The 24977-nt window shown below is 48.0% G+C and overlaps 1 protein-coding gene across 3 annotated transcripts; it reads left to right on the forward strand.

Moving 5' to 3' along the window:
• Positions 1 to 24681, forward strand: LOC120023216 (exonuclease 3'-5' domain-containing protein 2-like). 3 transcript variants are annotated; one of them, XR_005472681.1, is made up of 11 exons: positions 1 to 87; positions 910 to 1564; positions 2449 to 2577; positions 3997 to 4124; positions 9176 to 9302; positions 10807 to 11132; positions 16535 to 16641; positions 20059 to 20194; positions 20688 to 20850; positions 21367 to 22010; positions 22132 to 22224. XR_005472681.1 is itself a non-coding variant. In XM_038967255.1 (11 exons), exons 2-11 carry the CDS (start codon positions 1136 to 1138, stop codon positions 22346 to 22348), a joined length of 1965 nt encoding a protein of 654 aa, XP_038823183.1. In that variant the 5' UTR covers positions 1 to 87; positions 910 to 1135; the 3' UTR covers positions 22349 to 24681. The 3 variants fall into 3 exon arrangements, 2 of the variants coding, with proteins under 2 accessions (XP_038823183.1, XP_038823184.1); XM_038967255.1 differs by having other exon boundaries at positions 21367 to 21569; positions 22132 to 24681; XM_038967256.1 differs by having other exon boundaries at positions 910 to 1537; positions 21367 to 21569; positions 22132 to 24681.
• Positions 24682 to 24977: the final 296 nt, after the last annotated feature.

A 24977-nucleotide genomic window follows, 5' to 3' on the forward strand; every position in this document is an offset into this window, starting at 1 on the left:
GCCGGAAGCAGAACGTCAACACCTAGAAATCAACCGGTGGACATATGCAGAGAGCACAGGGTTATGATGTGGACGTGAAATGCCAAGGTAGGTAAAGGCTTGGAATAAGCATAGCACGCAGAAAGTCATGCGGGAAACAAATTGCAAATGTCACTCACGTTACTGACGTAGGCTAACGTTAGGTAGCTAGTTAATCTAACGGTGGATGTGCAAGCTAGCTATTGTATTAAGCTAACGTTAGCTACCACGTTAAGCTAAACTTAACTGAGGAAGGTGTGCGCTATAACAAGCTCATGCTAGTTAGTGACAACCCCGCAACATCAACAACAAACGAATTGTTATTTACATTTAGATTGTGCGCATTACTTTCGGTCTCGCTTACGCGTTCAATGAAGTACCTAGCAGGCTACGTGGTTAGGCTAGATAGCTCCTCGGCCTCGACGTGAAGCTGCATTAGCTGTTGGCTAGCTAGCTAGCCAGCCCGGTGTTTGCTTGCTAACTATAGTACCTAGTTAGCGATATTGACTGACCCTCATCTCATTTTCAGAACACTATCTTTCTAACGGCGTCAGTCGTCCAGTGCTCGCAGACATCCTGATATCAATTAGTAATGCTTATCAGTAGCTGCTAAACATACATGTCAAACAACCTCGTTAGTACCAGCTAGTTAGCCGCGCTTGTAAACAATGGCAGTGAATTGCGCAATGCTGTCTTAGTTATCATATGCTCTGCTGTGACACTCAAACGTGCAGCAAACCTATATTATAACGTGGCATTGTTGGACAAGTGAAGTTATGATTCTACTGCTTTGCCATTCTTTGATTCATCCTATGGACAATGTGTTTTTTGACAGTTTGTGTAGGTTCAGATTGATATGTAATGTAACCGTTATTGCTGATTGTCTCCTAGGGGATACGGTGTCTGCCCAGAGCCTACTAACCAATAGCCTCTTCACACGGATAAAGACATCAACAAAAGATGTGCCCCAATGCTGACACTATATCCCCAAAGTCTCTATGACCAAACTTCAAATCGGACTGCAACTTGGGTGTAGGTCTACCTACCTAAGCTCATTTACGACACTTCTCAACCAACCAGCTCTAACCAAATAAGCTCTGCACCTCTGAAACCCAAGATGGCTACTAGACAAAGTGCCCTAACTGCTGCCGTGGTTACCCTGTTGGGAGCCACCTTGGGTGGCCTGTTGCTATGGCGACAGAGAGCCCTACGGACAAAGAAGCAACAGCTTCCTGCTCAGGGTCAGGTAAGGGTCAGCTCTTGTCCCTTACCTGTGGAACCAGAGCCTGTGGTTCTGGAGTGTAAGAAGCCAGTGGTGTCCCAAATCCAGTCTAAGCAGACCCAGCTATCCTCGGGTCAGAGTCTGGTCCTCCCCCTGCCTGCTGTGCTACCCCCTGTTGACCAAGCCCTGGCGGTGCAGCCGGTGATGGTAAGCTCTGAGAAGGAGTGGGAGCAGCTGTGGCCCATGCTGCAGAAGGATCTGTCAGTCTACCCCGTCCTCGGCCTGGACTGTGAATGGGTAAAGAGTCAAACTAAGGTCCTGGGTGTAAGTTTGCCCTGCATGTTTTTAAACATATCATCCCATTTGTGCTATGTTTATTTTATCTCTGATGTCATCTCTCCCTCCTCTCTGTTCTCCCCTCTCTGTTCTCCCCTCTCTGTTCTCCCCTCCTCTCTGTTCTTCCCTCCTCTCTGTTCTTCCCTCCTTCTGTGTTCTTCCCTCCTTCTGTGTTCTTCCCTCCTTCTGTGTTCTTCCCTCCTTCTGTGTTCTTCCCTCCTTCTGTGTTCTTCCCTCCTTCTGTGTTCTTCCCTCCTTCTGTGTTCTTCCCTCCTTCTGTGTTCTTCCCTCCTTCTGTGTTCTTCCCTCCTTCTGTGTTCTTCCCTCCTTCTGTGTTCTTCCCTCCTTCTCTGTTCTTCCCTCCTTCTCTGTTCTTCCCTCCTTCTCTGTTCTTTCTCTCCTTCTCTGTTCTTTCTTTCCTCTCTGTTCTTTCTTTCCTCTCTGTTCTTTCTTTCCTCTCTGTTCTTTCTTTCCTCTCTGTTCTTTCTTTCCTCTCTGTTCTTCCCTCCTTCTCTGTTCTTCCCTCCTTCTCTGTTCTTCCCTCCTTCTCTGTTCTTTCTTTCTTTCCTCTCTGTTCTTCCCTCCTTCTCTGTTCTTTCTTTCTTTCCTCTCTGTTCTTTCTTTCTTTCCTCTCTGTTCTTTCTTTCTTTCCTCTCTGTTCTTTCTTTCTTTCCTCTCTGTTCTTTCTTTCTTTCCTCTCTGTTCTTTCTTTCTTTCCTCTCTGTTCTTTCTTTCTTTCCTCTCTGTTCTTTCTTTCTTTCCTCTCTGTTCTTTCTTTCTTTCCTCTCTGTTCTTTCTTTCCTCTCCTCTCTGTTCTTTCTCCCCCCCCCCCTCTGTTCTTCCCTCCCCTCTGTTCTTCCCGATGTCCCCAGGTGTCAGTGAAGGGTAAGACGTCAACGGTCTCTTTACTCCAGATGGCTTCCTACTCTGGTCTGTGTGTGTTGGTGAGGCTGCAGCAGTTCCATGGTGGCCAGCAGGACCTGCCACTTACCCTGAAAGAGGTAGGCTCATATGTGGTCCTCTGTGGCTCAGAATGGTGTTTTTAAAATGACAGTATGGTAGGTTAGATTCCCGCTGGGGCCACCAATATCAAAATGAATGTACTCACTATTAGGGCTGGGAATTGCAAGGGGACCTCACGATATGACCTCACTATACAATATTATCACCATACTGAGGGACCTCTCGATGCGATATTGCGTTTCTCACGATTCTAGATGTATTGTGATTGAATACTGGGATTTTATTATGATTTGACGGTCCACATGTATTGCTCACCATATGTCTGCTGCAGAGGGATGAGAGAGACATGAGAAAACCAGTTTTGATCCCTCATGGAAATAAAAGTGCTGAAAACAAATTGGCTATTTTAAAAAGAAGATGGAGAACAAGCTATTAAGGAAAAACATTACCGTTTTGGTACAGCCAACTAGCGCAAAAATTAAATAGCGGTATTGCAGTGTTTTTACATCAAAATATACATACATGCATGCATACATACACACACTACATGGCCTTCTAATCACTACCGAGTTCCAAACTGCCTCTGGAAGCAACGTCAGCACAATAACTGTTTGTCGGGTGCTTCATGAAATGGGTTTCCATGGCTGAGATCACCAAGCATAAGATCACCATGCACAATGCCAAGCGTCGGCTGGAGTGGTGTAATAGCTCGCCGCCATTGGACTCTGGAGCGGAGGAAACATGTTCTCTGGAGTGATGAATCACGCTTCATCTGGCAGTCTAATCTGGGTTTGGCAGAGGCCAGGAGAATGTTATCTGCCCCAATGCTTACTGCCAACTAAAGTTTGGTGGAGGGGGAATAATAGTCTGGGGCTGTTTTTAATGGTCGGGCTAGGCCCCTTAGTTCCAGTGAAGGGAAATCTTTACGCTACAGCATACAATGACATTCTAGACAATTCTGTGCTTCCAACTTTGTGGCAACAGTTTCAGCATGACAATGCCCTCTTGTACAAAGCGAGGTCAATACAGAAATGGTTTGTCGAGATCGGTGTGGATGAACTTGAGTGGCCTGCACAGAGCCCTGACCTTAACCCCATCGAACACCTTTGGGATGAATTGGAACACCGACTGCGAGCCAGGCTTAATCGCCCAACATCAGTGCCCAACCTCACTAATACTCTTGTGGCTGAATGGAAGCAAGTCCCCACAGCAATGTTCCAACATCTAGTGGAAAGCCTTCCCAGAAGAGTGGAGGCTGTTATAGCAGCAAAGGGGGGGGGACCAACTCCATATTAATGCCCATGATTTTGGAATGCGACGTTTGACGAGCAAATGTCCACATACTTTTGATCATGTAGTGTATATAACTGTATAGACTTCCCCCTTCCCTACTCACTGTTGTAAGTGGCTTTTGATGGAATGTATTGTTTTTGTTCTGTGTTTTGTTTGTTATATAGGTCCTCAGCGACCCTCACATCCTGAAGGTGGGTGTGGGCTGCTATGAGGACGGAAAGCGTCTGACACGAGACTATGGCCTGGCGCTGGGGTCTACTGTGGATATAAGATACCTTGCACTACGACAAAGGTACCATTTACTAGTTGTTCTGTCTTTTTAATCATTTCCTCTCAGAATTGACTGGCACATACAGTACGTAATGCTCCGTTTTTTTATAGTTGATCATTTCCTGTCTCATAATACTGTCAGACTGTTGGTCAGTGGTTGTCTGAGAGAAGCGTCTTCGAGTTTTAATGTCACGTGCACAAGTACAGTGAGATGCCTTTGTTGCTAACTCTAAACCCAACAACGCAGTAGTCGATATCAATGTAGGACTAAAAATAACATAAAGGAGGACAAAAACACAGGAAATTGAAAGTAAGGAGACTATATACAGGGTCAGTACCATATTAACAATGTACAGGGATACTGGAGTGATGGAGGTAGATATGTATAGGGGTAAGGTGACTATATACAGGGTCAGTACCATATTAACAATGTACAGGGATACTGGAGTGATGGAGGTAGATATGTATAGGGGTAAGGTGACTATATACAGGGTCAGTACCATATTAACAATGTGCAGGGATACTGGAGTGATGGAGGTAGATATGTATAGGGGTAATCATACTATATACAGGGTCAGTACTATATTAACAATGTACAGGGATACTAGAGTGATGGAGGTAGATATGTATAGGGGTAAGGTGACTATATACAGGGTCAGTACTATATTAACAATGTACAGGGATACTGGTGTGATGGAGGTAGATATGTATAGGGGTAAGGTGACTATATACAGGGTCAGTACCATATTAACAATGTACAGGGATACTGGAGTGATGGAGGTAGATATGTATAGTGATGGAGGTAGATATGTATAGTGATGGAGGTAGATATGTATAGTGATGGAGGTAGATATGTATAGTGATGGAGGTAGATATGTATAGTGATGGAGGTAGATATGTATAGTGATGGAGGTAGATATGTATAGTGATGGAGGTATTTATGTATAGTGATGGAGGTAGATATGTATAGTGATGGAGGTAGATATGTATAGTGATGGAGGTATTTATGTATAGGGGTAAGGGGATACTGGAGTGATGGAGGTAGATATGTATAGTGATGGAGGTAGATATGTATAGTGATGGAGGTATTTATGTATAGGGGTAAGGGGACTGGGTGTCTTGATATATGATAAACAGCAGCGTACAGTGCATTCGGAAAGTATTCAGACCCCTTGACTTTTTCCACATTTTTTTACGTTACAGCCTTGTTCTAAAATTGATTAAATTGTTTTTTCCCCCCCTCAATCTACGCACGATACCCCATAATGTACACTGCTCAAAAAAATAAAGGGAACACTTAAACAACACAATGTAACTCCAAGTCAATCACACTTCTGTGAAATCAAACTGTCCACTTAGGAAGCAACAGTGATTGACAATAAATTTCACATGCTGTTGTGCAAATGGAATAGACAAAAGGTGGAAATTATAGGCAATTAGCAAGACACCCCCAATAAAGGAGTGATTCTGCAGGTGGTGACCACAGACCACTTCTCAGTTCCTATGCTTCCTGGCTGATGTTTTGGTCATTATTGAATGCTGGCGGTGCTCTCACTCTAGTGGTAGCATGAGACGGAGTCTACAACCCACACAAGTGGCTCAGGTAGTGCAGCTCATCCAGGATGGCACATCAATGCGAGCTGTGGCAAGAAGGTTTGCTGTGTCTGTCAGCGTAGTGTCCAGAGCATGGAGGCGCTACCAGGAGACAGGCCAGTACATCAGGAGACGTGGAGGAGGCCGTAGGAGGGCAACAACCCAGCAGCAGGACCGCTACCTCCACCTTTGTGCAAGGAGGAGCACTGCCAGAGCCCTGCAAAATTACCTCCAGCAGGCCACAAATGTGCATGTGTCTGCTCAAACGGTCAGAAACAGACTCCATGAGGGTGGTATGAGGGCCCGACGTCCACATGTGGGGGTTGTGCTTACAGCTCAACACCGTGCAGGACGTTTGGCATTTGCCAGAGAACACCAAGATTGGCAAATTCGCCACTGGCGCCCAGTGCTCTTCACAGATGAAAGCAGGTTCACACTGAGCACATGAGCACATGTGACAGACGTGACAGAGTCTGGAGACGCCGTGGAGAACGCTCTGCTGCCTGCAACATCCTCCAGCATGACCGGTTTGGCGGTGGGTCAGTCATGGTGTGGGGTGGCATTTCTTTGTGGGGCCGCACAGCCCTCCATGGGCTCGCCAGAGGTAGCCTGACTGCCATTAGGTACCGAGATGAGATCCTCAGAGCCCTTGTGAGACCATATGCTGACACATGCACATTTGTGGCCTGCTGGAGGTCATTTTGCAGGGCTCTGGCAGTGCACCTCCTTGCACAAAGGTGGAGGTAGCGGTCCTGCTGCTGGGTTGTTGCCCTCCTACGGCCTCCTCCACGTCTCCTGATGTACTGGCCTGTCTCCTGGTAGCGCCTCCATGCTCTGGACACTACGCTGACAGACACAGCAAACCTTCTTGCCACAGCTCGCATTGATGTGCCATCCTGGATGAGCTGCACTACCTGAGCCACTTGTGTGGGTTGTAGACTCCGTCTCATGCTACCACTAGAGTGAGAGCACCGCCAGCATTCAATAATGACCAAAACATCAGCCAGGAAGCATAGGAACTGAGAAGTGGTCTGTGGTCACCACCTGCAGAATCACTCCTTTATTGGGGGTGTCTTGCTAATTGCCTATAATTTCCACCTTTTGTCTATTCCATTTGCACAACAGCATGTGAAATTTATTGTCAATCAGTGTTGCTTCCTAAGTGGACAGTTTGATTTCACAGAAGTGTGATTGACTTGGAGTTACATTGTGTTGTTTAAGTGTTCCCTTTATTTTTTTGAGCAGTGTATTAAACTGGAATATCACATTTACATAAGTATTCAGACCCTTTACTCAGTACTTTGTTGAAGCACCTTTGTCAGAGATTACAGCCTCCAGTCTTCTTGGGTATGATGCTACAAGCTTGGCACACCTGTATTTGGGGAGTTTCTCCCATTCTTCTCTGCAGATCCTCTCAAGCTCTGTCAGGTTGGATGGGGAGTGTCGCTGCACAGCTATTTTCAGGTCTCTCCAGAGATGTTCGATCGGGTTCAAGTCCGGGCTCTGGCTGGGCCACTCGAGGACATGCCGAGACTTGACCCAAAGCCACTCCTGTGTTGTCTTGGCTGTTTGCTTAGTGTCGCTGTCTTGTTGGAAGGTGAACCTTCACCCCAGTCTGAGGTCCTGAGCGCTCTGGAGCAAGTTTTCCTGAAGGATCTCTCTGTACTTTGTTCTGTTCATCTTTCCCTCAATCCTGACTAGTCTCCCAGTCCCTGCCTCTGAAAAACATCCCCACCGCATGATGCTGCCACCACCATGCTTCACCGTAGAGATGGTGCCAGGTTTCCTCCAAACCTGACGCTTGGCATTCAGGCCAAAGAGTTCAATCTTGGTTTCATCAGATCACAGAATATTGTTTCTCATTGTCTGAGAGTCCTTTAGGTGCCTTTTGGCAAACTCCAAGTGGGCTGTCATGTGCCTTTTACTGAGGAGTGCCTTCCATCTGACCAATATACCGTAAAGGCGTGATTGGTGGAGTGCTGCAGAGATTGTTGTCCTTCTGGAAGGTTCTCCCATCTCCACTGAGGAGCTCTGTCAGTGACCTTCGGGTTCTTGGTCACCTCCCTGACCAAGGCCCTTCTCTCCCCAGATCTGTGCCTCGACACAATCCTGTCTCTGAGCTCTACGGACAATTCCTTCAACCTCATGGCTTGGTTTTTGCTCTGACATGCACTGTCAACTGTGGGACCTTATATAGACAGGTGTGTGCCTTTTCCAAATCATGTCCAATCATATTGAATTTACCACAGGTGGACTCCAATCAAGTTGTAGAAACATCTCAAGTATGATCAATGGAAACAGGATCCACCTGAGATCAATTTAGAGTCTCATATCAAAGTCTGAATACTTATGGAAATAAGGTATTTCTGTAGAATTTAATACATTTGCAAAGAATTCTTAACCTGTTTTCACTTTGTCATTATGGGGTACTGTGTGTAGATTGAGGGGGGAAAAATGTAATACATCTTAGAATAAGGCTGTAAAACGTAACAATGTGGAAAAATTCAAGGGGTTTGAATACAATACCCCCCCCCCGGAAAGTATTCACATCCCGTGACTTATTCCACATGTTACAGCCTGAATTCAAAATGGATGAAATATATTTTCTCGCCCATCTATATACATTACCCCATAATGACAAAGTGAAACATGTTTGAAAACTTTTTACCCTTTTTTTTATTTTCTCCCCAATTTCATGATATCCAATTGGTAGTTAGTCTTGTCCCATCGTTGCAACTCCCATACGGACTCGGGAGAGGCGACGGTCGAGAGCCATGCGTCCTCCGAAACACGACCCCTGCCAAGCCACACTGCTTCGTGACACACTGCTCGCTTAACCCGGAAGCCAGCCGCACCAATGTGTCGGAGGAAACACCGTCCAACAAGTAGATTTTAAGTCAAAACTTTAACTCGGCCACTCGGGAACATGTTTTAGGGTATTGTCCTGCTGAAAGGTGAATTCATCTCCCAGTGTTTGGTGGAAAGCAGACTGAACTCAGTGATGTACTGGGCTGTCCGCAACACCCTCTGTAGCGCCATGCGATCGAGGCCGGTGTATTTGCCATACCAAGCAGTGATGCAGCCAGTCAAAATGCTCTCAATGGTACAGCTGTATAACTTTTTGAGGATTTGAAGGCCCATGCCAAACCTTTTCAACCTCTTGGGGGGGGGAGGGAGAAGAGGCACTGTCGTATCTTCACGACTGTGCACGTGTGTTTGGACCATTTTAAGTTTTTAGTGAATTTGACACCGAGGAACTTGATGTTCTCGACCTCTGAACCCCTGTCGATGTGGATGGCGGCGTGCTCACCCCCCCTCGTTTCCTGTAGTCCACGATCAGCTCCTTGGTCTTACTGACGTTGAGAGAGAGAGGTTGACCACGCTGCCAGGTCTCTGACCTCCCTATACGCTGTCTCATCGTCGCCGGTGATCAGGCTTACCACCGTGTCGTCAGCAAAGTCTGTATGTGTTTCTGTGCAGGAAGGTAGTGTTGAATAACGGTCTGAGTCTGAAGTCTCTGGCAGCTGACCTGCTCAACGTCTCTCTGGAGAAATCCTTGGAGCTGCGCTGTAGTGACTGGGAGGCTGACCTGCTGACCCTACAACAGGTACACTACTGGTGTTAGTTTATACAGGATGTGACACGTTGTTAGAACGCGTACACTACTGGTGTTAGTTTATACAGGATGTGACACGTTGTTAGAACGCGTGCACTACTGGTGTTAGTTTATACAGGATGTGACACGTTGTTAGAACGCGTGCACTACTGGTGTTAGTTTATACAGGATGTGACACGTTGTTAGAACGCGTGCACTACTGGTGTTAGTTTATACAGGATGTGACACGTTGTTAGAACGCGTGCACTACTGGTGTTAGTTTATACAGGATGTGACACGTTGTTAGAACGCGTACACTACTGGTGTTAGTTTATACAGGATGTGACACGTTGTTAGAACGCGTGCACTACTGGTGTTAGTTTATACAGGATGTGACACGTTGTTAGAACGCGTGCACTACTGGTGTTAGTTTATACAGGATGTGACACGTTGTTAGAACGCGTACACTACTGGTGTTAGTTTAAACAGGATGTGACACGTTGTTAGAACGCGTACACTACTGGTGTTAGTTTATACAGGATGTGACACGTTGTTAGAACGCGTACACTACTGGTGTTAGTTTATACAGGATGTGACACGTTGTTAGAACGCGTGCACTACTGGTGTTAGTTTAAACAGGATGTGACACGTTGTTAGAACGCGTGCACTACTGGTGTTAGTTTATACAGGATGTGACACGTTGTTAGAACGCGTACACTACTGGTGTTAGTTTAAACAGGATGTGACACGTTGTTAGAACGCGTACACTACTGGTGTTAGTTTAAACAGGATGTGACACGTTGTTAGAACGCGTACACTACTGGTGTTAGTTTATACAGGATGTGACACGTTGTTAAAATGTCTACACTACTGGTGTTAGTTTATACAGGATGTGACACGTTGTTAGAACGCGTACACTACTGGTGTTAGTTTATACAGGATGTGACACGTTGTTAAAATGTCTACACTACTGGTGTTAGTTTATACAGGATGTGACACGTTGTTAGAACGCGTACACTACTGGTGTTAGTTTATACAGGATGTGACACGTTGTTAGAACGCGTACACTACTGGTGTTAGTTTAAACAGGATGTGACACGTTGTTAGAACGCGTGCACTACTGGTGTTAGTTTATACAGGATGTGACACGTTGTTAGAACGCGTGCACTACTGGTGTTAGTTTATACAGGATGTGACACGTTGTTAAAATGTCTACACTACTGGTGTTAGTTTAAACAGGATGTGACACGTTGTTAGAACGCGTACACTACTGGTGTTAGTTTATACAGGATGTGACACGTTGTTACTGTGCACGTTGAAGATCAGCTTTGCAGTTGGACTGTACAAATGAACTGATCTACAGATCGACCCACATCCCAAATCTCTTCTCATTGATGTGATCAATATTAGCCGTTCTGTGCCTTTTTTACTTCCTCAAACTGATCCCCTCAAACATGCAGAGATTATTATCTTCTCATTAACGCCACAACCTCTCGCTCTCTCCCCTGACCTTCAGATGACCTACGCAGCCCGGGATGCACAGGTATCCATCGCCCTCTTCTTCCGCCTGCTCGGCCTCCACTCAAACACCACGCCCTCACCTGACTCTGGGAGTGGCTACTCCCAGCTGGCCAATTGCTGCCAGGGCCTGGTGGACACACCCTTCAGGGGGCGTGGTGGAGGAGAGTGTGAGGATGGAGGGAAAAGCGTGGATGGAGAGAGGAGGAGGAGGAGGAAGCTCCAGCAGTCTGTTTTTGAAAGCCCAGAGTCTGAGGACCAGCAAGTTCCAGACCCCAGGAGGAACAACAAGAGAAAACCGCTGGGGGTGGGCTACTCTGCCAGGTGGGTAGGGGGGGTGGACTGCTCTGTACAGGTGGGTAGGGGGGGGTGGGCTAGTCTGTACAGGTGGGCTAGTCTGTACAGGTGGGTAGGGGGGGTGGACTGCTCTGTACAGGTGGGTAGGGGGGGTGGGCTAGTCTGTACAGGTGGGCTAGTCTGTACAGGTGGGTAGGGGGGGTGGACTGCTCTGTACAGGTGGGTAGGGGGGGTGGGCTAGTCTGTACAGGTGGGTAGGGGGGGTGGACTGCTCTGTACAGGTGGGTAGGGGGGGTGGGCTAGTCTGTACAGGTGGGTAGGGGGGGTGGACTGCTCTGTACAGGTGGGTAGGGGGGGTGGGCTAGTCTGTACAGGTGGGTAGGGGGGGTGGACTGCTCTGTACAGGTGGGTAGGGGGGGTGGGCTAGTCTGTACAGGTGGGTAGGGGGGGTGGACTGCTCTATAAAGGTGAGCTAGTCTGTACAGGTGGGCTAGTCTGTACAGGTGGGTAGGGGGGGTGGGCTAGTCTGTAGGGGGGGTGGGCTAGTCTGTACAGGTCTGTGGGGGGGGGGGGGGGGTAGTCTGTACAGGTGGGTAGGGGGGGGGGGGCTAGTCTGTACAGGTCTGTAGGGGGGGGTGGGGTGGGCTAGTCTGTACAGGTGTTGCAGATATTTTTTAAACGACAGTTGGCAGTGTTCTTATTTTCATTTGCCATTTTCTCACTTTCATAGTAAAGATGAATTCTCCTGTTGTGTAAAACATGAGTGTTGAAAATCTGTGGCCCGGTTGCACCAGTTATGTGTAAAAACAAGTTGATCTTAAATGCAAAGTCGACTTTGTTCAGAACTTATATTTTTGCACCAACCCAAAATAAGACGAGTCGTAGCTCGGTCCTGCGTAAGCGATGCACATTCTGGAGATGTGACGCGTCACAATGATGGTTGCTATGCGGCGACCGTTGCTAGACTGTTGCCGTCCTCGTTGCTGTTCTCAACCGGGTTGCCGTGGCTGCGGTTTTCTTTTAGCAGGTGAAAATGTATTGGTTGTGGGTGTTTTGGACTACTTTTTAAAATAGCATCATGGCGGCAAGTGCGTTTTTCTTAAATTTTTAAAAAAAAAATCACTGTGACCTACAGACGATTAGGTAGTGAGGCAGCCTGTTGCTGAGTGAGTCGTATCGTGGGGAGGGACCGGGTGTATGTTGAGACTGAGCGCTGCAGTATGGTGGAGAGGGACCGGGTGTATGTATCCAGACGGATAAACGCTCCAAACAGCCTACCCGACCGCTCGGAGATGTCCACGTGGTCCTAAAGCACTCCATTTCCTCGTTTTGTATCACCTTCCAATGACAAATCTGGGGGGGTTGGACAAAAATGCAATTTCAGAATGTGGGAGGGGTTTATGTCGTTGTCCCGTCCCCAGTGAAAGTTCCGTTCCCCCTGTCTGTATAATTAAATATATGATTCAGTAAATTAAATTACGACCTCATCCGCAGTCGCCTTTTCCAGCAGGCTATTGGGTAACAGGAAGCACTTCTTCTTACCTCAATCACCTTGCTGTTCATGTTAGATAAATGAGTCTGTCAATTTGATCCAAGCAAACTGCTAAATCGTTGATTTTACATCTTGCCTAGGCTACTGTAGGCTGTCGGGGGCTATAGACTACCTGCATCTAGCTAACCAAACCATGGCAAAATTGAATTATAATCATAAACCCAGATTTTAGAAGACGTATGCCTATTGAAATGACAAGTCAATCTCGCAAATGGGCCATTTTTATTATGGTTTGTAGTCTGCCACATAATAACGGCACAATAGCCTGAAAATAGCATAAAGTTCTCCAAGTGTTTCTGACGCAGATATTTCTTGATCATTTTGTCCGGCTTTCATTCCTCAAACTCTCCTGTTAGATTGATCGACGTAGGAAGTTTACATACACCTTAGCCAAATACATTTAAACTCATTTTTTTCATAATTCCTGACATTTAATCCTAGTAAAAAATCCCTGTTTTAGGTCAGTTAGGATCACCACTTTATTTTAAGAATGTGAAATGTAAGAATAATAGTAGTGATTTATTTCAGCTTTTATTTCTTTCATCACATTCCCAGTGGGTCAGAAGTTTACATACACTCAATTAGTATTTGGTCGCGTTGCCTTTAAATTGTTTAACTTGGGTCAAACGTTTTGGGTAGCCTTCCACAAGCTTCCTACAATAAGTTGGGTGAATTTTGTCCCATTCCTCCTGACAGAGCTGGTGTAAGTCAGGTTTGTAGGCCTCCTTGCTCGCACATGCTTTTTCAGTTCTGCCCACAAATATCTATAGGATTGAGGTCAGGGCTTTGTGATGGCCACTCCAATACATTGACGTCCTTAAGCCATTTTGCCACAACTTTGGAAGTGTGTTTGGGGTTATTGTCCATTTGGAAGACTCATTTGCGACCAAGCTTTAACTTCCTGACTTATGTCTTGAGATGTTGCTTCAATATATCCACATAATTTTACTTCCTCATGATGCCATCTATTTTGTGAGATGCCATCTATTTTGTGAAGTGCTCCAGTCCCTCCTGCAGCAAAGCACCCCCACAACATGATGCTGCCACCCCCGTGCTTCACGGTTGGGATGGTGTTCTTCAGCTTGCAAGCATCCCCCTTTTTCCTCCAAACATAACGATGGTCATTATGGCCAAACAGTTCTATTTTTGTTTCATCAGACCAGAGGACATTTCTCCAAAAAGTACAGTCTTTGTCCCCGTGTGCAGTTGCAAACCGTAGTCTGGCTTTTTTATGGTGGTTTTGGAGCAGTGGCTTCTTCCTTGCTGAGTGGCCTTTCAGGTTATGTCGATTATAGGACACATTTTACTGTGGATATAGATACTTTTCTACCAATTTCCTCCAGCATCTTCACAAGGTCCTTTGCTGTTGTTCTGGGATTGATTTGCACTTTTCGCACCAAAGTAAGTTCATCTCTAGGAGACAGAACGCGTCTCCTTCCTGAGCGGTATGACGGCTGCGTGTTCCCATGGTGTTTATACTTGCGTACTATTGTTTGTACAGATTTTGAAGGTAGGCCTTGAAATACATCCACAGGTACACCTCCAATTGACTCAAATGATGTCAATTAGCCTATCAGAAGCTCCTAAAGCCATGACATAATTTTCTGGAATTTTCCAAGCTGTTTAAAGGCACAGTCAACTTAGTGTATGTAAACTTCTGACCCACTGGAATTGTGATAAAGTGAATTATAAGTGAAATAATCTGTCTGTAAACAATTGTTGGAAAAATGATTTGTGTCATGCACAAAGTAGATGTCCTAACCGACTTGCCAAAACTATAGTTTGTTAACAAGAAATTTGTGGAGGGGTTGAGAAACGAGTTTTAATGACTTATTCACATGCGCATAAGGGAAGGGATTTATTTACACTCAGCAGTCAAACGAATTAAATCAATATCCATTGATGGGAAACAATCTGCCGATTTTATAATCGCGTATTATATTTTCTCTTGATATTCAAATTCCTTTTATTAGTCATGTTAGCTTGCAATACTATTTTGATGGAAAACCACATTTTACTTATTACATCGTTATGTCGATTTTTCTCGTTAAACGCCTCGATCAGAGACATTGCATTCATTGAGGTAGATTCCATTTCCAATGGAACGCTGCGTTTTACCTTGCAGCGTTTGCAAATAAGAATTTGTTCTTAACTGACTTGCCTATTTAAATAAAACTGCGGTTGCTGTGCGTTCGGTGTGGTGCATATATTGGATGTCTCGAACGTAGGCGTCGGACTGTATGCGGAGACGGCTTGACAGAAATGCTAGCAGGAGGTGAACGTTTAACTTTTTGTTGCGTACATATCCAGAGGATGCTGCGTACTATTTTGGGAATGTCGCTATCGGTTTTGATCGGCGCTAAGCACAACTGGAAGAATCAATACATAATTTACTGTGGCAATCAATATCACCGATTGGCAAAAAATATTAGAATAAAGTAGGGTAATGCCATTGAAGCAATAGCCACGTGTGCTATAACTATAATTTCAGCACCGTTTTGATTGGGACGGCGTCATCGTGCTGCTTTACCCGCCTGACGTCTTGATCAATCAATCAATCATTGTCAGATTTTGTTTTAAACTGAATCAGATTAGGATATTTGGTAACAATTAGGCGGTGAAATGTTAGCTTAAATGGAGGAGTTCATGATTTTTGTTTCACAATCTTCATCTGTAGGCTATATTTTATCTCCATGCTGATCTATTACTGATCAGAAAGATTTTGCATTTTATAATTAAGGCACGAGGGGGTGTGATATATATATAGCCAATATACCACGGCTAAGGGCTGTTCTTAGACACGACAACGCGCCTGAATATACAGCCCCTTGCCGTGGTATATTGGCCATATACCACAAGCCCCCGAGGTGCCTTACTGCCATTACTGAGTAGTAAAAATAAATGGTTTGTCATACCTGTGGTGTACTGTCTGATATACCCCGGCTGTCAGCCAATCAGCATTCAGGGCTCGAAACACCCAGTTTAAAATGTAGCATAAATCAAGTGTGTTATTTTGCTATTGACTTGCGCGTAGGCAACTCCAAAAAGCCTGCGGAGGTTTGTGAGATATGAACAGGAGACTCTCATCCTTTGGGAAATATACAAAGCTATTTTTTAATCATGCTAAAAGTGATCTGAAGGGAACACCCTATACCTGTTCCCTACTAGGTGTAGAATCGAGGCCCAGTCGTGGCTCATAGAAGGGCTTACGCCCAGGTGGTGGAACAAGTATAATTTTAGGACCCAACTGGTGCAACCTAACCCTAGGTGTAACCGATGTGAAATGGCTAGCTAGTTAGCGGGGTGCGCGCTAATAGCGTTTCAATCGGTGACGTCACTCGCTTTGAGACCTTGAAGTAGTGGTTCCCCTTGCTCTGCAAGGGCCGCGGCTTTTGTGGAGCGATGGGTAACGATGCTTCGTGGGTGACTTGTTGTGTGCAGAGGGTCCCTGGTTCACGCCCGGGTCGGGGCGAGGGGACGGACTAAAGTTAAACTGTTACATAGGCAGCAGTTGCAGGTTTTGCTTGGTATTGGACTTTTCCTCGCCACGTTAGGGCAGCTCTGTATCCAGTGTAGTGACTGACAAGGATCCTCCATAACTGTTTATCCTCGCCACGTTAGGGCAGCTCTGTATCCAGTCTAGTGACTGACAAGGATCCTCCATAACTGTTTATCCTCGCCACGTTAGGGCAGCTCTGTATCCAGTCTAGTGACTGACCAGGATCCTCCATCACTGTTTATCCTCGCCACGTTAGGGCAGCTCTGTATCCAGTATAGTGACTGACCAGGATCCTCCATAACTGTTTATCCTCACCACGTTAGGGCAGCTCTGTATCCAGTGTAGTGACTGACCAGGATCCTCCATCACTGTTTACAGGAAGTCCCCTCTTTATGACAACTGCTTCCTCCATGCCCCAGATGGACAACCCCTCTGTACCTGTGACAAGAAGAAGGCCAAGTGGTACCTGGATAAAGGAATAGGAGGTACACCATACAGCACTGCCTGGCCCTAAACCCACCAAGTATACAGCACTGCCTGGCCCTAAACCCACCAAGTATACAGCACTGCCTGGTCCTAAACCCACCAAGTATACAGCACTGCCTGGCCCTAAACCCACCAAGTATACAGCACTGCCTGGCCCTAAACCCACCAAGTATACAGCACTGCCTGGCCCTAAACCCACCAAGTATACAGCACTGCCTGGCCCTAAACCCACCAAGTATACAGCACTGCCTGGCCCTAAACCCACCAAGTATACAGCACTGCCTGGCCCTAAACCCACCAAGTGTACAGCACTGCCTGGCCCTAAACCCACCAAGTATACAGCACTGCCTGGCCCTAAACCCACCAAGTATACAGCACTGCCTGGCCCTAAACCCACCAAGTATACAGCACTGCCTGGCCCTAAACCCACCAAGTATACAGCACTGCCTGGCCCTAAACCCACCAAGTATACAGCACTGCCTGGCCCTAAACCCACCAAGTATACAGCACTGCCTGGCCCTAAACCCACCAAGTATACAGCACTGCCTGGCCCTAAACCCACCAAGTGTACAGCACTGCCTGGCCCTAAACCCACCAAGTGTACAGCACTGCCTGGCCCTAAACCCACCAAGTGTACAGCACTGCCTGGCCCTAAACCCACCAAGTATACAGCACTGCCTGGCCCTAAACCCGCCAAGTATACAGCACTGCCTGGCCCTAAACCCGCCAAGTATACAGCACTGCCTGGCCATAAACCCGCCAAGTATACAGCACTGCCTGGCCCTAAACCCGCCAAGTATACAGCACTGCCTGGCCCTAAACCCGCCAAGTATACAGCACTGCCTGGCCCTAAACCCGCCAAGTATACAGCACTGCCTGGCCCTAAACCCGCCAAGTATACAGCACTGCCAGGTCCTAAACCCGCCAAGTATACAGCACTGCCAGGTCCTAAACCCGCCAAGTATACAGCACTGCCTGGCCCTAAACCCGCCAAGTATACAGCACTGCCTGGCCCTAAACCCACCAAGTATACAGCACTGCCAGGCCCTAAACCCACCAAGTATACAGCACTGCCAGGCCCTAAACCCACCAAGTATACAGCACTGCCAGGTCCTAAACCCACCAAGTATACAGCACTGCCAGGTCCTAAACCCACCAAGTATACAGCACTGCCAGGCCCTAAACCCACCAAGTATACAGCACTGCCAGGCCCTAAACCCACCAAGTATACAGCACTGCCAGGCCCTAAACCCACCAAGTATACAGCACTGCCAGGCCCTAAACCCACCAAGTATACAGCACTGCCTGGCCCTAAACCCACCAAGTATACAGCACTGCCTGGCCCTAAACCCACCAAGTATACAGCACTGCCTGGCCCTAAACCCACCAAGTATACAGCACTGCCTGGCCCTAAACCCACCAAGTATACAGCACTGCCAGGCCCTAAACCCACCAAGTATACAGCACTGCCTGGCCCTAAACCCACCAAGTATACAGCACTGCCTGGCCCTAAACCCACCAAGTATACAGCACTGCCTGGCCCTAAACCCACCAAGTATACAGCACTGCCTGGCCCTAAACCCACCAAGTATACAGCACTGCCTGGCCCTAAACCCACCAAGTATACAGCACTGCCTGGCCCTAAACCCGCCAAGTATACAGCACTGCCTGGCCCTAAACCCGCCAAGTATACAGCCCTGCCTGGCCCTAAACCCGCCAAGTATACAGCCCTGCCTGGCCCTAAACCCGCCAAGTATACAGCACTGCCTGGCCCTAAACCCGCCAAGTATACAGCACTGCCTGGCCCTAAACCCGCCAAGTATACAGCACTGCCTGGCCCTAAACCCGCCAAGTATACAGCACTGCCTGGCCCTAAACCCGCCAAGTATACAGCACTGCCTGGCCCTAAACCCGCCAAGTATACAGCACTGCCTGGCCCTAAACCCACCAAGTATACAGCACTGCCTGGCCCTAAACCCACCAAGTATACAGCACTGCCTGGCCCTAAACCCACCAAGTATACAGCACTGCCTGGCCCTAAACCCACCAAGTATACAGCACTGCCTGGCCCTAAACCCACCAAGTATACAGCACTGCCTGGCCCTAAACCCACCAAGTATACAGCACTGCCTGGCCCTAAACCCACCAAGTATACAGCACTGCCTGGCCCTAAACCCACCAAGTATACAGCACTGCCTGGCCCTAAACCCACCAAGTATACAGCACTGCCTGGCCCTAAACCCACCAAGTATACAGCACTGCCTGGCCCTAAACCCACCAAGTATACAGCACTGCCTGGCCCTAAACCCACCAAGTATACAGCACTGCCTGGCCCTAAACCCACCAAGTATACAGCACTGCCTGGCCCTAAACCCACCAAGTATACAGCACTGCCTGGCCCTAAACCCACCAAGTATACAGCACTGCCTGGCCCTAAACCCACCAAGTATACAGCACTGCCTGGCCCTAAACCCACCAAGTATACAGCACTGCCTGGCCCTAAACCCACCAAGTATACAGCACTGCCTGGCCCTAAACCCACCAAGTATACAGCACTGCCTGGCCCTAAACCCACCAAGTATACAGCACTGCCTGGCCCTAAACCCACCAAGTATACAGCACTGCCTGGCCCTAAACCCACCAAGTATACAGCACTGCCTGGCCCTAAACCCACCAAGTATACAGCACTGCCTGGCCCTAAACCCACCAAGTATACAGCACTGCCTGGCCCTAAACCCACCAAGTATACAGCACTGCCTGGCCCTAAACCCACCAAGTATACAGCACTGCCTGGCCCTAAACCCACCAAGTATACAGCACTGCCTGGCCCTAAACCCGCCAAGTATACAGCCCTGCCTGGCCCTAAACCCGCCAAGTATACAGCCCTGCCTGGCCCTAAACCCGCCAAGTATACAGCCCTGCCTGGCCCTAAACCCGCCAAGTATACAGCCCTGCCTGGCCCTAAACCCGCCAAGTATACAGCCCTGCCTGGCCCTAAACCCGCCAAGTATACAGCCCTGCCTGGCCCTAAACCCGCCAAGTATACAGCCCTGCCTGGCCCTAAACCCGCCAAGTATACAGCCCTGCCTGGCCCTAAACCCGCCAAGTATACAGCCCTGCCTGGCCCTAAACCCGCCAAGTATACAGCCCTGCCTGGCCCTAAACCCGCCAAGTATACAGCCCTGCCTGGCCCTAAACCCGCCAAGTATTCTTATATGAATGAACATTTAATTGGAATACATTGTTACTTTCATCCTGTTAAATGTGGTTTAAAAATGTACTTTTTTACAAAACCCTAGTTCACTTGATTTTTGAAGTTGACAGTAAATTCCTCTCTCCCATCTCTACTCTCTCTCTCCCATCTCTACTCTCTCTCTCTCCCATCTCTACTCTCTCTCTCCCATCTCCGTCTCCAGTGCTGCAGAGTGAGGATCCGTTCATCGTGCGTCTCTTGTTTGAGCCGTCGGGACGTCCAGAGTCCCAGCAGGACTACTACCTGACTGCCAAGGAGAACCTGTGTGTGGTGTGTGGCAAGAACGACTCTTATATCAGGTGAGGAGAACCTGTGTGGCAAGAACGACTCTTATATCAGGTGAGGAGAACCTTTGTGGCAAGAACGACTCTTATATCAGGTGAGGAGAACCTTTGTGGCAAGAACGACTCTTATATCAGGTGAGGAGAACCTGTGGCAAGAACGACTCTTATATCAGGTGAGGAGAACCTGTGTGTGGCAAGAACGACTCTTATATCAGGTGAGGAGAACCTGTGTGTGGCAAGAACGACTCTTATATCAGGTGAGGAGAACCTGTGTGTGGCAAGAACGACTCTTATATCAGGTGAGGAGAACCTTTGTGGCAAGAACGACTCTTATATCAGGTGAGGAGAACCTGTGGCAAGAACGACTCTTATATCAGGTGAGGAGAACCTGTGTGTGGCACTAACCTAAACATTTGTTTTTTATTGCCAAACACTTTGCTACAGTGTGTGCACTAATGAATACACCCCTGTTATTCATCATCCCCCCCCCCTCTTCTTACCCATACAGGAAGAACATCGTTCCTCATGAGTACAGACGTCACTTTCCCACGGAGATGAAAGACCACAACTCCCATGACATCTTGCTGCTGTGTACTTCCTGTCACGCTGCCTCCAATGTCCACGATGGCTTCCTGAAGCAGCAGCTGGCTGATGAACACGCTGCCCCCCAGGTAGGGGCCGGGAGGTTGTGTTTGGGGGGGGGGTAGGGGCCCGGGAGGTTGTGTTTGGGGGGGGTAGGAGGCCGGAGAGGTGGTGTTTGGGGGGGGTTGGAGGCCGGAGAGGTGGTGTTTGGGGGGGGTTGGAGGCCGGAGAGGTGGTGTTTGGGGGGGTTGGAGGCCGGAGAGGTGGTGTTTGGGGGGGGGGGGGGGCCGGAGAGGTGGTGTTTGGGGGGGGGGGGGGGGGGGGGGCGGAGAGGTGGTGTTTGGGGGGGGGAGAGGTGGTGTTTGGGGGGGGGGGGGGGGAGAGGTGGTGTTTGGGGGGGGGGTCTTAAACAAACATATTGCTCACCATATGTTTGATGCCTAGGGACAAGGGAGTCATGAGTTTTGATCAGTCATGAAATGAAAGTGCTGAAAACATGTTGGCTCACCATTTTCTTTTTTAAACGGATGTATATATTTTAATACTCTGACTTGGTCAAATTAATATTGCTCTACTCAACTGTATGGATTAATTTCTACCCCGAGGGTTGTGAGGAGGGCGTGCGGCTCCTGGAGGACTCTGACCTCAGGAAGGTTCGTTCTGCAGCCCGAGCCCTCCTGACTGCGGGGGATGGGCTCCCTGGGCCCCGGAGAGACGAGCTGCAGGAAGTCATCCGGAGTTTCTTCAACGACCCCGACGGGGAGCTGACGACAGACACCCTGCAGAGTGCTGCTGGACTGGAGACGCGGTGAGACCGAGAGGGTAGACTGGAGACGCGGTGAGACCGAGAGGGTAGACTGGAGACGCGGTGAGACCGAGAGGGTAGACTGGAGACGCGGTGAGACCGAGAGGGTAGACTGGAGACGCGGTGAGACCGAGAGGGTAGACTGGAGACGCGGTGAGACCGAGAGGGTAGACTGGAGACGCGGTGAGACCGAGAGGGTAGACTGGAGACGCGGTGAGACCGAGAGGGTAGACTGGAGACGCGGTGAGACCGAGAGGGTAGACTGGAGACGCGGTGAGACCGAGAGGGTAGACTGGAGACGCGGTGAGACCGAGAGGGTAGACTGGAGACGCGGTGAGACCGAGAGGGTAGACTGGAGACGCGGTGAGAGAGGTTGTTGAGGAGCTATCAATGCCAAGGTTGTGGGTTCAAGTCCCACAGGGATCACGTGCACATACTCTAAATGTACTGTCACGTTGGATAACAGTCTGTGGCATATATTATAAACTATGAATTTTTATGATTGTTTATAAAAATGAAATGTGTGGCCACTGAAGTCCTCTCTTCACCCCTGTCCCCCTCTCAGGATCTTCAATGAGAGTTACGTTCCCCACGGGCTGAAGGTGGTGCAGGCGCACGCCAAGCAGGGTCTGAAGGGGTTAATGGGCCTGGAACGCCACTGGAGGCAGCACTTCCTGTCTACCATGACACCGCGCTACCTCCCTCCTCTCTGGTCCGTCAGCCACAATCACAGCAAGTTCCTACGCAAATACGGCGAGGATCTCCTCATCCAGCTTAACTGAACTACCAGTCTGCTTTTAACCTGAAAGGCCAGGCAGTTTGGCATGACAAGGAGTCTACTGAAATGGATTGGTACCCAGGGCACCATCTCGTTCTCTCTCTCTCTCGCTCTATTTATCCATCAGCTTCTCTGGATCACCGTTTTAGCAGTTAAAACAGAAGCTACATTATCGACACTGGAGCCCAGAGAGCTGACTGACCGAATACGGTGTCTGACGGTAGTCTCACCTACGGCTGTGACGAGGCAGTCTGTCACCCTGTTCCTATATGGTGGCATACATGTTGAGTGTCAGACATAGAGACTTGGATAGACTTATGGATCGAGCGGGCCTTTATGGACCTTGCTTGAACTCAAAACGTCCCATACAGACCCTCCAATGAACTGGAGCCAGAGACTAGCAGAGATCATTGGCTGAAATGGTACCCCTCTTCTTTATAAAGGGCAGTACTTTAGACCAGGGACCACAGGGGTGTACCATGTAGTGTCTAGAGTAATTTCAGGTACGACCTAGCTGGAGCCTGAGGAGATGGACTAGATCGCCTTGGTTCTGACAGAGGTACGACCTAGCTGGAGCCTGAAGAGATGGACAGACTGCCTTGGTTCTGACAGGTAAAATAAGTCCAGTATGAAGAACACCATCCTGGTCCAATGCTGCAGGATTCATGATGAAATTATATTGCATATGGACACTTTTTAACCAACACTGGTTTGGTTTCCCAGACAGATTGGCTTGTCCTGGTCTTAAACATCCATTTAAATGGAGATTCTCTCCAGGACTAGATTTAATCTGGAACCAGGAAACCAGCCCTATGTATAATCAATATATAAAAATGTGAAATGTGGTTTTCACCAATTTCAGAAAATCATGTATTTTAGACTACGCTGAAACCTGCTCTTAATTGTCATTAAATATAAATTATAATTTCCCCCTGCAGGTTTTCAGCCCTAATGATCATTCCTATGCATTTGTGTATGTGCAGAAGTCAACGGTTTGCTTTGCCGAAGGTAACTGTAATTCGACAACACGTTTGAGGTTCCCATCGTTGTTTATCTTCAACAGATCAGACATTATGATATGACCACCAGCCATTGGATGCGTCGCAAATGACACTACTTTTGAACGGGACCCATAAGGCAGTGCGGTTTTTTATATATATATATAGTGATTTAAGGTTCCATTTCAGTCACAGCCATTCTCAGGTTCAGTAGGACAATGTCGAGCGTAGAACGGTTGGCTTGGCGACGTGACATCACTTCCTCCTGTACTGTCTGGATGCATCCCATATTGCACCCTATTCTCTACATGGTGCACTACTTTACATCAGAGCCCTTTTGGGTAGTGCACTACATGGGATACATCCCAATGGCACCCTATTCCCTATGTTGGTCATGGATGTGTTCTGTCTCTCTCTCTCTCTAATCAGGACACCTCATGTCACATGTTCTAGTGTGACTCTTCCCCTCATTAGAAGAGACTAAAATCAGGACATCTTCATTCCTCTACAACAGTTCCATTCCAACCCCCCCCCCCCCCCCCCCTCATCGTTTCACATTGAGATAAGGACCAGCTTGTATGTATAGGTAGCCTGAGAGTGATTAGATTCATTGGTTAGTAAAGAATGATGGCCTTCACGTACAGAGCGGCTAACCTGTTGACGCGTGCAGAGCGGCTAACCTGTTGACGCGTGCAGAGCGGCTAACCTGTTGACGCGTGCAGAGCGGCTAACCTGTTGACGCGTGCAGAGCGGCTAACCTGTTGACGCGTGCAGAGCGGCTAACCTGTTGACGCGTGCAGAGCGGCTAACCTGTTGACGCGTGCAGAGCGGCTAACCTGTTGACGCGTGCAGAGCGGCTAACCTGTTGACGCGTGCAGAGCGGCTAACCTGTTGACGCGTGCAGAGCGGCTAACCTGTTGACGCGTGCAGAGCGGCTAACCTGTTGACGCGTGCAGAGCGGCTAACCTGTTGACGCGTGCAGAGCGGCTAACCTGTTGACGCGTGCAGAGCGGCTAACCTGTTGACGCGTGCAGAGCGGCTAACCTGTTGACGCGTGCAGAGCGGCTAACCTGTTGACGCGTGCAGAGCGGCTAACCTGTTGACGCGTGCAGAGCGGCTAACCTGTTGACGCGTGCAGAGCGGCTAACCTGTTTGCAAAGCAGAGATTTTCATGTTCTTGAGCATGACGACAATTGCGTTTTTGTTTAAATTGAGAATTGTTTAACTTAAAGAAACCAGCAGCCTTTTCTTTTATTTACATTTGTCCAGATGTAACCCCCGTAGAAGCTGTTCTGTTTCCCTAATATTGTAAAATAAAAGATCACATTTGTCTACTTGTGAGGCTGGTTTTGATTATTCAGAGTGGATGGATTGTAGCGTTGTCGTGAAATTCTTTAACCTCTCTGGTATCATTGGGACGCTAGCGTCCCACCTCGACAACAGCCAGTAAAATTACAGGGCGCCAAACAACAGAAATCCCATAATTAAAATTCCTCAAACATATAGGTATTATACACAATTTTAAAGAAACTTCTTGTTAATCCAACCAGTGTCCGATTTCAAAAAGGCTTTACGGCGAAAGCACACCATGCGATTTAGGTTAGGACAGTGCCTAGCCACAAGAAACCATACAGA

This window comes from Salvelinus namaycush, chromosome 28 (assembly GCF_016432855.1).
Source record: "Salvelinus namaycush isolate Seneca chromosome 28, SaNama_1.0, whole genome shotgun sequence".
NCBI lineage: Eukaryota > Metazoa > Chordata > Actinopteri > Salmoniformes > Salmonidae > Salvelinus > Salvelinus namaycush.

Coding starts and splice junctions, on each gene's coding strand:
- LOC120023216 (XM_038967255.1), top strand. CDS start 1,136: ATGGCTACTAGACAAAGTGCCCTAACTGCTGCCGTGGTTACCCTGTTG. Junction 4,125..9,175: donor TACCTTGCACTACGACAAAG/GTACCATTTACT, acceptor GTTTCTGTGCAG/GAAGGTAGTGTTGAATAACG. Junction 20,851..21,366: donor ATGAACACGCTGCCCCCCAG/GTAGGGGCCGGG, acceptor TTCTACCCCGAG/GGTTGTGAGGAGGGCGTGCG.